This window comes from Grampus griseus (genome assembly GCF_964374135.1).
Source record: "Grampus griseus genome assembly, chromosome: 12".
In the NCBI taxonomy this organism is placed as follows: Eukaryota; Metazoa; Chordata; class Mammalia; order Artiodactyla; family Delphinidae; genus Grampus; species Grampus griseus.
Genome location: NC_139006.1, coordinates 6,380,191 through 6,395,203, shown reverse-complemented (window position 1 = coordinate 6,395,203; position 15,013 = coordinate 6,380,191). Strand labels below are relative to the sequence as shown.

Here is a 15,013-nt window from a genome sequence, read left to right as displayed (position 1 = left end):
ACACGGAGCCCCCAAAGACAAAGTCGTTGTTTGGGGGATGGCCCCAGATGTGTGGGGCGGGTATTTTGCCTGGACAGATGTTTGCCCACTGGAAAGTGCTGGACTTCCTTTGGGGCCCAATCAGGGGCCAAACTGATGCACCAGGGCCTTGGGACACCTGGGGTGTTCCTTCTCTGTGCGTCTCGCTGGGATCATGGAACGGACGACCCCCTTCCCTCTCTATTCCAGGTGCCTTGCTGCAGGAGCTGCCTGCTCTAGAGGGACAGCCACTTCCGTGAAAAAAGACTGGCTTGTTTTGGGCAAAAGTTGTCTCCTGGATACGATGTAGCTGGTTTCAAACTCCCCTGAGCCCCTGCCACCACCCCGCCCTGCGACAAATTATTTCTGGAAGACTCAAACCAAATGAAGTTCTAACAGTGGCATTTCAGGCAGTGTGATGGGCGGCTGTAAAGAAGCTATTTCTGGGCTGCAGTGAGCAGGGTGGTGGGTAGGGGGACAGGGAGAGAATGCCCTGCTGTTGCTACCGTCGGGTACTTGGGTGGCTGCCTGCTCGAGGCCAACCTTTCCAGTATGTGAGGCCAGTTGTTCTGATCGCAGCTTCCGTGGCTGTGCCTCTGCGCCCCCTGCCAGCTGCCTGCCTCTCAGGTCAGCCCCCCGCCCCTGCTCAGCAGCGAGCAGCTGTGTGTATACCTGTCAGCCCGGGATTGAGAGCCGGGCACCACACAAAGGGGGCTCTGGTGCCTGGTGTCCACTGGGGATGAGGCTGGAGCCACTCAGGCGCTCCCTCGTGACCTGCCCAGCCAGTGCCAACCCAGACTGGCCAGCAGCTGCTCAGTCACAAGCTATTCTTGGAAGGTTTTCTGGGCACACTGTTTTGACAGGCGGCAGAAGTTTCTGGTTCCCTTGACCAGTTCAGCCCAGAAATGTAGACTCTGGTGGCTCTGGCTGGTGGTGCATTTGAGAGATAAGGGAACTGGGCAGCCAGCCCACAGCTGGTGACTCGGGAAATGGGGTGAGGAAAAGGGGGGTGGGGAGGCCGCACGAGACAGCTGGGGCAAGCACTGTCTTGTCTTGGCCAGGAGGCAATCAAAAGGCATGGGTTCCGATCCCGACTTCGATCCATCCAGCAAGGTGATCACAGTGAAGTCAGTGGGCTTCCCTGGGCCCCAGTTTCCTCATCTGAGAAATGGGGCTAATCCCAGCTCTGAATCTCTGACAGGGTGGAAGGTACCCTAGTTCAAGTGCTCCAAGCCGGTGAAGCCCTTTCGAACCTCCATGGTAGCTACTGCTTACTTACTGGAGGGTGGGGAAAGGTGGTCGAGGGCGAGAAGCTGAGCTGGAGCACAGCTGTGAGCTGCACTAAAGAGGCTGTGTGACTAATCCTCCATAAAAGCAAGGACAAAGGGACCAGACAGACCCAGACGGGTGCCCGAGAGTGAAGGATGGAGAGGGAGACCGGCATGGAACCGTCTTAAGAACTGTCATTCCCTTGCCCCGGTCCCCAGGGAAGATCCATCCCTGCCCCAGGCTCTGAGCTCCTGGCCACACTGATGCAGCTTCCGGCCAGTGGCCGAGGTGGACAAAGTGACCAGTGTCCTGTCTGGGCTGGTCAAAAGCCTTCTGTGCCATCTGGATCTTCCACTTATCCCCTACAAGGCCGGGGCGGCCATGGGACTGGCCACCTGCACCCCGTGGACGAGAGATTCTGAATTCTCTCTCCCTCTCTGTCTCTGACTCCCAGATTCCATCTGCTTCTCCTGCTGGGCTCAGAACCCCAGGTCTTGCTGAGCAACCAGAGGCCAAACTGAAGGGGAGAAGGGTTTGAGAACAGGGCCCCAGGGTCCTTTCTGGAACAATCTGGAAAAGAGGACCAGACACCACAGCCTACTCGTGTGTGGGTGGAAGAACTAGTGGGAAGAACATTGTTGGTTAATTCTGACAACTTCCCTCTGGATTTTACCCAGTTTGAGATTTGCAAAAACCAACTCTTAAGTACCTGTTTCAGAGAAAGGGGGCTGGAGTGGAAAACTAGGAAGTCAGAACATCCCCGCTTCAGAAGGAAGTCTTAGAATTACATATGACTTGGAATTACAGTGCCAGAGATGCTGTAAACACAGCACACTTGGAGCAGAGATGCTAGAAATGTCTGATTGTTAAAGGGAAGCAACTGCTGAAAGAAGAAGACAGATGCTGGTCTCTTGGTCTCACCCCTCCCTTAGCTAAGGGAGGAACTGTGTGGGCTCATGAACTTATTCTCAATTTCCCCAGGTTTCAACCCAAAGCATTTAAGGTCACTTCTGCTCATCCTTACATGCAAGTGGGGCTGGTGGACAGATCAGGGTCTAAGCGAAGTCAATCCCATTTCTTAGCAAGCACTGGATGGGAAACCCTAACCAAGGATACTGAGTACATCATAGAATTGAGACCAAAGGGCTCCCTCTCCCCCAGGATGAGGCTACAGTGGACGCCGGTTACTTCCGTCTGCTCAGCAAACTGATCTTGCTTGGGGTCTGTCCTTCCCCAAATCCCTGTCCATGGGAACTGGATAGAGTTAAAGCTACTCTAAATTTCAGGCGTGAGAATGAGACCCAGACCAGACCTATGGATGCACTGCCCTGTGGGGTGATCATGTGACCCAGTCAGAGCCAAGGAGACTCAATTCTGTGACTTCTGTGGGAGATTCTCTCCTCCCACTGGAGTTCCAGACAAGAAAGCAGAAGCCTGAGCTGATGGCGGCCATACTGCCACCCTGAGGGGACAGCACGCCCAAGAATACAGCCCACGGAAAGGAAAACAGGTTGAGGCAGACGGAACCAGGCAGAGCCCTGAGAACAAGACTTGGGTCCAGCTGAGCCTGAAGCCAGGATGACCCGAAAATCTCTAGTTGCTGGGCCAACAGTTTTTCTTTCTTTAAATTACTTTGAGTTGCGTTTCAAGGGCCAGTGGGAGATTACAAACTAATACGTGGCCAACATGGTGTTGGGACCCAGAGCAAGCCTATCTGATTCCAAGCTTCACCCCCAGGAAATATTTATCCCTAACCAGAACTGGGGGCCACAGCCCCTCCCAAATCCAGCGGATCTGCTTGACCGAGGGCCAAGCAAACAAGCAACGTGAAGCTGGCAGGAGAGGCTTGGAAAGGAGCCACGGGTTAATCCACACTCTCCAGAGGGCGGCTAGCCTTTCCCAGGGCCCGGTATCTGAACAAGTCGCCCCCTTCTAAGAGCAGAGGGTCCAGCAGTTACACACATTTTGCGTTCCCTTCCTATCCCCCAACACCGTGGATTACGTCAATTCACAGGACAAGAAGTAGCCAAGAATTTCCAAACAAAAGTGGAATTTAAAGGTTGAGGCGGGGCTTCCCTGGTGGCGCAGTGGTTGAGAGTCCGCCTGCCGATGCAGGGGACACGGGTTCGTGCCCCGGTCCGGGAAGATCCCACATGCCGCGGAGCGGCTGGGCCCGTGAGCCATGGCCGCTGAGCCTGCGCGTCCGGAGCCTGTGCTCCTCAACGGGAGAGGCCACAACAGTTAGAGGCCCGCGTACCACAAAAAAAAAAAAAAAAAAAAAAGGGCTGAGGCATCCGAGTAACACCCCAGTTCCTCTCCCCACACACCCCAGTTGGCTTTCCAACCCATGCAACTCGCCTTCACAAAGCTTCTACCAGGGTTTGGGGGGAAGAACCGAAGCCTCTTCTCTAAGAAGGTGCAAGGCTGAGAGTCAGAAGACCCTCTCAGGGGACAAAATGAGGCCACAAGACAACTGGGAGCAGAAGGCCCTCCTGCAGAGTTTGAAACGTGGGCTCTGGGCCAGGCTGCCTGGGTTCGAACCCTGGCTCTGCCTCTTATTAGCTGTATGACCCTAGGCAGGTGATTGACTTCAGTGCCTCAGTTTCCTTAACTGTAAAATGGGGAGGACAGTGCCCTCACCTCACAGGGCTATGGTGAGGACTCAGTGCCATTATCTGCAGGAACGGTACCCGGCAGATAGGTTCTTAGTAGATATTAGCACATAGTAGGATCTTACTAGATATTAGCACATAGTAGGTTCTTACTAGATATTAGCTAACTAGACCAGAGCTTTAACCCTTTATCTGAAGGGCTGCAGGGGTCAACGAACCTAAAACTGTTTGCAAGACTGTATGACTCCACCCTCACCCCCACCCCACCCCCACCGCCGCTGAAAGGGTCTGCAAACTCTCATTCAAATCTCAAAGGAGTCTTTTGACGCAAGGACTCCGAAGTAGCTTTAAGTCTAGTTGAGGGCTAGGACTAGGCCGCGCTTTCTCTCGTGTGTCCCCCATGGCCACCAGGGCCCAGTGCTGCTTGTATTATGCACCAATGAATACTTAATGGAGAGACAGATGGACAGGTGAAGTCATCACAGAAAAGCATATATGGGGTGGACCCGCGGCCATTCAGACACCTCGGAGCTGGGGTTTCAAGGCCTTAAGATGCGTGAACCTTTCCCACCATGCAGTATTTGCTGTCCTCAAAGACATGCCCCAACTGACACACTCAAGCAAGCCCAGGCCCCAGCCCTTTCCCACCCCCTAGGCCTTCCCCAAACCTCTCTGCCCAGGGACCCCCAGCAAGGAGGAACTCAGCCTTCAAAGTACAGAGGTGACTCTGCAGTCAAGGGCCAGGCCCAGCGTGCCCCGGGCTTAGGCTGAGCCCCGCGGGAGGTGGTTAGTAACAAGCCCAGCCCTGGAGCAGGTGCCCAGGAGAAGTGAGAGGCCGTGTGAGCCGCCAGCTCAGCCGCGAGCGAGCAGCCCCAGACGCCGGGAGCGCAGCACTTACAGTCGCTTGATCCCAGACTCCGGCTGGGGGGACATTCTCGGGTGGGTGACGGGTGGAGGTTGGGGTATTCGATTTTCCTCTTCTATTTCTTCACTGGAAGGAGTTGAGAGGTGTGAGATAAGAGTCAAAAATTCCATGAGAGCTGGAATATTCTCTCTGATGGTCTGGGAGGGCATGTACTTTTTCAGGGAGTGAAAATAAGGGACCCAGGAGGACAGCAACGGTGGCCTTTGCCCCAAAGGCTCTCTGCCTCGGGGGCTGGCCTCTGGAATGGCCAGTTAAGAGGAGGGATCAGTCCTGGAGGCAACGGACACAGGTGCCTGCAGGCCCTTTGGCCCAGTTGGTTACATGTGAGAAATTTCAGGAAGGTACCCACATCTCTATTTTAAGTTTACTTTGGAGATTCTAGCCAAAAAGAATGGCTTCCTATTTTCTGTTCTTGCCAAATGCTTCCTTGTCTCCACATCTTTGTGGTTTATTCTGCCTAGAATATGCCACCCACAACATCTTCCATACCTGAAACGTACCCCCCTATCCTTCAGGGAAGGCCCAGTTCAAATGCCACCTCCTCCACGAAGCCTTCCTGATTTCCGCCCCATTCCCAAGCCAGAAGTGATTTCTCTCTTCTTTGAACAGCCAGTGCACACACTGTCATAAACCTTTCTTATGTGGCAGACTCACAGTGGGTTTTCAATAAAAATGTGTGGCACTGTATTTTCTCTGATGTCTTATCTTCCCTACTGGGGCAGGGACCACATCTGGTGCATCTGTCCTTCCTTCCAGCTTTCCATTCAACAGGTAGCTGTTGTGCGTCTACTCTGAGCTAAGCTGCATCCTAAGTGCAGGGAACTTAGTCATGAACAAGACAAATAAGGTTTCTGGTCTCATGTTGTTGCAGTCTAATGCGGAAACAGACAATAAAACAAGCATGTTCATAAACAGGATAATGTGAGACGATGAAAAGAGCCATGAAGAAAGTAAAACTGGGTAAAGTGATAGACAGTGACTAGAACAGAGCGCTCCTTTGGAGGGTTGTTGATGGAGAAGGAAGGCCTCTCTCAGGAGGTGACATCTGACCCGAACCCTGAATGACCAGGAGCCAACCATGGGAAGAACCAAGGGGAATGTTTTCCCAGCTGCAAGAGCAGCATGTGCAAAGGTCTTGAGGTAGAACCAAGCGTGGTGTGTTTTGAGGAACCGATAGCAGGGTAGTGTGTACAAAGCGGAACAAGTGTGAGGTGGCATGGTATTAGATGGTGCTCTAAGCCAGGTGCAGTGCTGTCCACAGAACTTTCCACGAGGATGGAAATATTCTATCTCTTCATTGTTCAATACAGTGGCCACTAGCCACACGTGTCAATGGAACGCTTGAAATGTGCCGAGTGCAACTGAGGAACTGAATTTTACATTTTACTTAAGTTTAACTCATTTAAATTTAAATAGCCACATGTGGCTAGTGGCTAGTGTATCAGACAGTGTGGCTCTAATATGCACAAGGAGTTCATTGGCCACGGACGGACTAAATGATCAAATATTAGGCTCTATCGCTCCACCATCTCTTATCTCTAATTCCAAAATCCAAAAGGCTCTAAAAACCAAAATTCGTTTTGTTTTCTTTTATTTTTGGTCATTCACTTGGTGGCAAAACCTGAAATGAAATCTCGTGAGGCTGTTTATAGTCTTTATTTATCCCATTTAGTAGGAATGTTCGTATCTTTTGCTGCAAAAATATTCACGTGTTTGACTTTGGGAGAGCTGCCCCAGAGCTCGCTGGCAGTATAAGGTAATAAGGTAATACAGTATACATAATATTCTTTTCTAACAGGAGTGCACCTGAGCCCGAGTTTCAGAAAGGAATTATGAGTCGGTATGTATGTGCTTCAGGCCAGAGATTGTCCCCACAACGAATACAGATGCAATCCTTGTCTTCCAGGTGTGAATTTGTCCCCAGACTCTGCACAACCTCAGAAAGGAGCCAGCCTGGGAGCTCCCAGGGGCACTCACCTCTTATAGTATGCCAGTTCCTCCTGCAACAAAAACACTTTGGACTTGAGCTCGTTCCTCTCGTGCAGCACGTCCCGCAGTTCCTGCAGTGTGAACCGGGGGCGGTTGGGGTCCTTGAGATCCATGGCCACCTTCTCTGCCTCGGAGACACACCCGTCTCCACCCAGCTCCATCTGGAGGAGGGCAGAGATGCTGCTAATGAATTCCTGGCCGCCGCCACCAGCACCCACTCCGCATCCTGCCGGAGCCCGAATTTCCCACCCTCCCAGGGCCTGAGCAGCTTGCTGAGGACGCTATTTTAAGAACTCGAGGGTGGCCTCTGCTCATGTTCTGTGCAGTCAGCATCCCTCGGGAGGCCAAAGCCAGCGGCCACCTGCACATTGTTTGACTTCTCGATAGCCAGACCCGCAGTCCTGGCGCCTCCCCACCTGACCCAGGGTTTTATGACAAATAACATGAAAAGGTGTCCGAGGAGAAGAAACCGTGTACTACCCAATGCTGCCACCCTCTTCAATCTGCCTGCTTTCCCTTTCCCGTGTTCTTGACTCATTTTCTAGCCAAGTGCATTGCTAATTTGGCCAAAGTTGTTGGAATCAGAGCCAATGCGCAATTCTCTATTCCTTTTCATTTGATACTAAGTCATATACAGTTTCCCATTTGTTACTGGCCTTCTGGTCAAGCCTGCTCCTCCCCAGTGGCTGTGAGCATCTTTTCACTGGAGTTTGGTGGAAGCCCTGGTTGGGGCGGGGGGGTGGGTAACATCGCAGCCAATGTTCACACGCAGGGCATTTCTTTCTTTTCCACACAGGTCACACAGATGGATCCTAGCCTGTTAAATCACCCTGCTCCACACCCAAATCCCATCCTCCTGCCCTCTTCCACAGCAAGGAGCTTTTTAAAAAAAAACCATGATAAAATTCGCTTGACATAAAATTTCCATTTTCAAATGCGCAATGCAGTGGGTGGTGTTTAGGACATTCACAGTGCTGTGCAACTACCACCTCTACCTAGTTCCAAAACATTTTCCAGAGGAAACTCCACACCCATTAGCAGTCACTCCCCATCCACCACCACCCCCCCCCGCAAGCCCCTGGCAACCACCATCTGCTTTCCATCTCTATGAATCTGCCTTTTCTGGACATTTCCTAGAAATGGAATCATATGATATGTGGCTTTTTGTGTCTGGCTTCTTTCACTCAGCATCATGTTTTCAAGGTTCATCCACATTGTAGCCTGTGTCAGTACTTCATTCCTCTTCACGGCTGAATAATATTCCACTGTGTGAAGAGACATTTTATTTATCCTTTTATCCACTGATGGACATTTGGGTTGTTTCCACCTTTTGGCTATTGGGAACAATGCTACCATGAACATCTGTGTATGAAGGTTTGTGTGAACACCTGTTTTCAGTTCTCTGGGGTACACACCTAGGAGTGGAACTGCTGGGTCATATGGTGACTCTATGTTTAACTTTTGGAGGAACTGCCAGTTTTCCACAGTGGCCGCCCCATTTTACATTCTTGCTAGCGGTGTAGGAGGGGTTTGACATTCTCCACATCCTTGCCAACATTTTTTTCTTTTTTGATAGCAAGGAAGTTTTTGCAAGCTTTCCAAGTCAGCTGGCCAAATCTGCAGGTGGCCCACACTCTCCAGGCAGTGTACTATTCCTGACACCCTTGAGCTGCCAATGTCTCGTGATCGTCTAGAAGGAGTGGACAAAAGCTTAGGACAACAGTGGGAAAGCTCTGGAACAGGGGAAGGAGGGACTGAAATACAGAACTGCCCCCCGCCCCCACCCAAAAAAAAAATCCCACAGAAGCACAAGGAGAAAGGGACTCCCACCTAGATGGGCCAGGATGCTGAGGGACTCCAGAAGACAGAGCTGAGAGGCCTCCCATCCTGGGAGAGTCAGGGACGTGCTGTTCTGGGAAAGGACACTTGAAAGGAGACACCTCCCACCAGGGCAGATCAGGTGACAGAAGAGCCACCCGGCAGGTCAGCAGCTGAGCAGCAGGCAGCAGGGGCGCCTCGTGGCAGCAGGAAACTGAAACCTGACACACGCCGCCCCCTCAGACCGGTTGGGCATCAGAGTGGGGCCTCTTTCCACCCACGAACTTGGGGAGGAAATGGTGGAGGATTTAACTTCCCGAGAAGGCACTCTAAGGCATCTGCTGATGCCACACCTTCAGGGGGCTGTGTCCTCAGGGTACGTCTTCAGTGTTTGACTCCCTCTGCAGAGCCTTGGGGGCTGCTCCTCGGACCACCTGATGGCCACACATTCAGATGGTGCCCCCTACCCAAGCTTCCTAGTGCAAATGCCTAGTATACAGCAGGCACTCACTAATGCCAGTTCCCTTCTCTTCCTCTGCCCAGGTTAATCACAGAGCATCCTCAGATGTCTAGTTTTTTTTTTTTTTGCGGTACGCGGGCCTCTCACTATTGTGGCCTCTCCCGTTGCGGAGCACAGGCTCTGGACGCGCAGGCTCAGCGGCCATGGCTCACGGGCCCAGCCGCTCCGTGGCATGTGGGATCTTCCCGGACCGGGGCACGAACCCGTGTCCCCTGCATGGGCAGGTGGACTCTCAACCACTGTGCCACCAGGGAAGCCCGGATGTCTAGTATTTACTTAACATTACTGGGCATCAACTTTCTGCCTGCTGGTCACTGAGCTAATGAGACAAATAGGACAGTTGGTGGTGGAGGAAAGATACACACAAATTTACAAGGTAATATAATTAAAGAGGTACAGGCTCCGAGAAGGATCACGGAAGACGTTACTGCGGATGTGGTCTCTGTGCATGGGGTCTTGACGAATGTGTAGGAGTTCACCAAGAACTCTGGGCCCACCCTGGCGGGGGCACCCTCCTCCATTTTGTTTGGCCTTCACTGTGTCCTAAAACTCTTTTGAATTAGTTGCCAATGGTTTTAGATCAGGAGATTTCACACTGAAGTTTGGGTCTGGGGCTTCCTTTTGGGAAAAAAATTGGAAGACTGGGTCCCACTGGGTCCACATGGCAGCACTGGGCTGGTAACTGCATAGCAGCTGCTCCCTTTTACATGCTATTTCTATGGCTGCCCACTGCCCTCCCCTTTTTCCTTCCCTGCCTGTGGACTCCATAGGTGCTGGCGGCTGCAGACTCTAATCTCAGGCTCACACACTCCCTCCAGCCCCTCCCTCCCCAAACAACTCAGGCCCTGACATTCACTGGGCAAGTCCCCTGACTTTCGGCCTCTCTGGGAAGGGCCGGCTGAAGGGTCCACACGCCCCTCACTTTCCAAGGGGACTTTGGGCAAGCTGCTTGCTCCTCCCTGGGCCCTCGTTTCCCCATCTAGCCCTCAAAAACCCAATAAGGACTTCCGTGGCGGTCCAGTGGTTAAGACTCCATGCTGCCAATGCAGGGGGCGCAGGTTCGATCCCTGGTCGGGGAACTAAGATCCCACATGCCGTGCAGTGTGGACCAAAGAAAAAAAACAAACAAAAAAACCCAATAATATTTCTAAGGGCCCTTCCCACCCTGACATCCGGGGATTCCTATGAACACAGGCTTTCAAGGCGCAGCAGTTCCCATGGGTTGACATCACCCAGGACGTCAAAGGGCTTCCTTAGAACCTGAGTTCTTTTCCTCTGGACAGCTCTTTTTTTTTCTTTGGCTGTGCCGAGCGGCTTGTGGGATCTTAGTTCCCTGACCAGGAATCAAACCCGTGCCCCCTGCAGTGGAAGTGTGGAGTCTTAACCACCGGACCACCAGGGAAGTCCCAGGCACAGCTCTTCTATCAGAGGAGCAACCTGATTCCCTTATAGCTTGGGGGATTCCCAGACAGGTTTGCAAAAAAAGTCCTGTCTTCCGGGACCATTGCCTGCAAGTGCAGAAGAGGGTAAGCTTGGGGGTCCAGCTCTTCGGAGACCAGCACAGGCACTGATGCAGGCCAGTCCTCAAGAGACGCAGCAAAGGCTCTTCCCAACACGGCAATCGGGCTAATCAGCAGCAAGCCTTCTAGGCTTATTCCACGAGGGACCACGGAGGTGGCTCGGGTTATCACCGATTGTCTGCTGGTCCCCTGAGGATCTCTGGGCACAGCTTGAGGGAGATGCCCGAGGCCCCAGGTGCTCCCTAGGGAGGCCCCAGAGACCGGCTGACAAGCAATGGGGCCTTGTCATTGGTGGAGGGAGGCGACACCCTCCACCAGGGCTCTCCATCCTAACGCTGGCCTCCTGGGCACACTCCCCACTGCCTGGGCACAGCAAGGCCACTTCCTGTGCTCTTGAAGGCCACTGAACATACTTCTGAGCAGCCCCTGGGCCAGCAATGGGGAATGACTGTGCTCTGGTCACCCTTGGTAGCTCCAGGCTACCGCGAATGAATTCAGCCTGAAAACCCTGTTTCACAGGCCAGCCACCAGGACCCTATCTGCTTTCCCTGTATACTTAAAAAAGAAAAAACCCTAACTTACTAAGAAATCAGAACTTGTAAGGCAGAGACAGTGACATCAAGGAGGTACTATTAACTTTATAGTTTTCTTATTGATTTTATATAAAGTCTCTTAGACAGGAAGCCAACCTCATTTTCTTAAGGGTTTATATGTCTAACTGTCAAAGGCAGGAAAACCGTCAGCTAAAATATGAGAAGCTGGATGAACTAGAAAACACGCTGAGTGAGAAGGCAGTCAGGATCGCCTGTTGTATGATTCCATTTCCATTTTGGACATTTCTGGACATTTTTGAAATGTCCAAAAGAGGCAAATCCAGAGACGGAAAGTAGATTAGTGGCTGCCAGGGCTGGGGGGAGACAGAGATGGGGATTGAGTGCTCATGTGGACGGCATAGCTTTCTGGGGTGATGGGAAAGTTCTAGATAGTGGTGACGATCTCACAATACAGTGAATATACTAAAAATCACTGACTTGGGGACTTCCCTGGTGGTCCAGCGGTTAAGATTCCGCCCTTCTAATGCAGGGGGCGTGGGTTCGATCCCTGGTCAGGGAACTGAGATCCCACAGGCCATGCGGTGCGGCCAAAACATGAAGAAACTACACAAAACGAAAACCAACCAAACACACAAAAGAACACTGACTTGTACACTTTAAATGGTTGGATTGTATAGTCTGTGAATTACATCTCAATAAATTCCACCTCAATAAATATGTGATAAAAATATACAAAGAGTCTTGCCTACCGGAGATCACACTCAAATGACAGCGATGCATCTCAGAAAGAATCGTATGAATCAAGAGGCAATGATAAGAACGGATTCCTCCCCCAGCTCTGGATCCCTCCATAGCTCCCACCTTCCCTCACCAGCCTGGTGCCAGGACTAACCGCAACCCCAGCCACACCCTGCACGTTCTCTAGTCTGGATCATGCTGTTCGTCCTGCCTGGAATGGCCTGCCCCACATTCTACCCCTGGACATCCTACCCATCCCACAAGACCCATCTCAAGGCCCTGAAGAGCTGCACTGCCCTCTCCTCTCCACTCAGAATTCACTGTGTCCTCTGATCCCACCACCCTCTATCCCTGCCACACTAACTTTTAGAGCGACTGAATCAAGTCAAGTTCATGTCCCTCATTTGTCAGATAGGAAACTGACCATCGGAGAGATGGACAGGCTCCAAGTCACATGGCAGCAGGTGATGAACGCCACTCAGCTCCAAGGGATGCCATCAAACCCCGCAAAGACGCCCTGGGTTTGGGAACAGACGCTGCAAAGAAGCTCAGTGGGTCAGTCATAACTGCTACCGGATTTTACTCCCCTGTTTCTGTCCCACCCCCATCGTGCCAGAAAGGAAACTGCAACCGACTGGCAGCCGTGCCATGGAGGTGTGAAATGTCCTTGTCCTAAAGAGACCTGGCGCGGGGCTCAGAGTCTTGTGGCTGGGGTGATGTCCTCAGGACCCAGGTTTGGACCAGGCCCCACCTGCCCAGACGGAGACAAGCCTGAGCTCTTGTGGGGCTCAGGAGGTTGGAAGGGGTACCCAGGGCAGGCTGGGGTGTGTGTGACGGCCCCAAGCTTCTCCCCCTGGCGCCTCCTCTCCATCCCCCTGCTATAGATTTGGTCCAGCCCTCACCTCTCTTGCCGGGACTACTGTAAAAGGTTCCCGACAGCCACGTCTGCCACCAGCTCCTTGTTCAAACTCTCCTCCATAAGCTCAGAGCTGATCCTGTCACTCCCCTGCAGAAACTCTGCGAAAGAATCCACATCCCTCACTGCTCAGCGCTTTTTGTGTGTGGCATTCTCAGCCCCGACTCTCTGGCACGGACGATTAACATCTGTTGTCTCCGATTGGTCTGCATCCATTCCCACACATCTTTGGGCTGAGTCATTGCAATTTTCCTCTGGAGAAACTTCCCTTTCCCACTCTCTGTGAGTGTGGCTTAGATGGGTGCCCTCCATGTGGCTCAGGAATGGACGACATGCCTATTCTAACCTCAGACCACAAAGACTGATTCAGTGGTGGGCTAATGAGAGGCTCCCTGAGACTCTCGCTGAGAATCTGGGAAAGAAGCAATTTCTTTCTGCTGGGGTTGCAAAGCTGGCCGAGTACCAGGGGCCACTATATGGCAAGAGGCTGCTTGAGAATGACAACAACACAGAGGAAAGCAAAGCTGAGAGAAGGTCTGAAACAAATTCCTGACAGCATCATTTGGGCACCTGGAACCAGCTATACCTGAAGCCATGATTAACTCAAAACTTTTAGTTATTCAGCCGAAAATTCCTTAAAAAAAAAAAAATCCTTAAACCAGTTTAACTTAGGCTTCTGTCACTTTTAGCCAAAAGCAGACTCTAACCTCTCCCTTTTAAGGCTTCTCTCCATTACCTCCCTATCTGTAACCCGGAGGTTCTTGTCCTTCCAAGAACCTAGAAGTGTATGGCCTGAATTCACAAGACACTTAATGACTGTGCTCGGACGAGAGCCAACCTGATGGTAAGCTCCTCTGTCTAACCTCCCCCACCTGTAACCCAAGAGACCAGCACAGTGCCTGCAAACCAGAAACAGTCAATAAATATTTGTTGGAACAAATGGCAAGCGCGGAGCTTTCCTGTGACGGTTCATTATACTCTTCTGAAACGGCACCTCCATCTTCTACACCTACCTGTCAAAATCTTAGCGTTATTATCACTGACATCCAGCTGAAGCAAGAGCTGGTCCGTGAAGCTCCACGCCACCCCCATCGGGATTAACCGCACTATCTCTGTGTTCCTGGCACATTCTGGGGGCACATCTACGTGGGAGACACCTCTGGTGCCCCGTGTCACATCCTGGGCCCACCTGGGTTTTGCTGCAGCTGCGGTGCAGTTCCATCCATGTGGACAGGGGCCCACCTCAAGCACACACTGTATGTCTTTCCATTTCTGCTCCACAAGTTCTGCCCAGGAGTGCTGGGGAGATGACACCTCCGGGGGCCACTCTTAGCTAATTGGGGACAGGCATTTGTGGATAACTGTTCTAAGCCTTTCTTCTCCAGAAAGACAATTCCGGGAGGTGTTCTATGGTGCTTCTCAGAGGTCCCAGCGGGACTGAGCTCCCACTGTGACCTCAATGACACACCCTCAAATTCCCTTTTCCTCCTTCCCTCACTTCTCTGGTCTTTGGGATCACCTCACAAATTAACCTCCTGCCCAGAGTCCTTTTCTCAAGCTCGCTTCAAGGGAACCCAGACTAAGACAACCTCTTACCACTAAGACAACCCCCTTCCACCTTAAGTGTGGCTGCTGGTCTCCAGGTCTATCTCCTGCACTGGGCTGTAAGCTGCCTGAAACTCCACAGCACTCAGCGCATTGCCTGCAGATAAAAAAGCAGACTTCTCTCTGCAGCTTCCCTGGCCTGCATCACTGGCCCCTGCCGACCTCTCTGACCTTATTCAGACCCTCTCCCTCATCGTCAGCTTGCACAACAGGCACCCTTGCCTTCTTATACTTTCCTGACTGCACTGCAATTTCTCCTGCCTCAGGGCCTTTGCACATGCCACTCCCCCGCTTCACCTAGTTTACTTTCACTCATTCTTTCGATCACCTCCTTGAGGAAGCCTTTTTGACTCCCCCAGACTATCATGGTAATAATACCAACAGCTAACACTTTAAATGAACTAACTCATTTAATTCTCAGAACACCAATCTGGGGGTAAGTATTGTTATTAGTATTCCCATTTTAGAGATGAGAAAACTGAGGTGCAAAGAGGCTAAATAATTTATGCAAAGACACGGAGGCAGTAAG

The 15,013-nt window shown here is 51.9% G+C and overlaps 1 protein-coding gene across 5 annotated transcripts in view; it reads right to left on the bottom strand.

The window, feature by feature from the left end:
• The window catches only part of RILPL1 (Rab interacting lysosomal protein like 1), a 44,130-nt gene that overhangs the window by 4,325 nt on the left and 24,792 nt on the right, over positions 1–15,013 (bottom strand). For 4 of the 5 annotated variants that reach the window (XM_082667757.1, XM_082667756.1, XM_082667754.1 and 1 more), the window contains exons 5-6: positions 6,802–6,974; positions 4,798–4,890 (exon numbers count right to left, since the gene is read on the bottom strand). In XM_082667757.1, coding sequence (XP_082523883.1) covers positions 4,798–4,890; positions 6,802–6,974 — 266 coding nt within the window. The remainder of the gene's footprint in view (positions 1–4,797; positions 4,891–6,801; positions 6,975–15,013) is intronic. The other variant, XM_082667758.1, reaches the window with a different exon arrangement.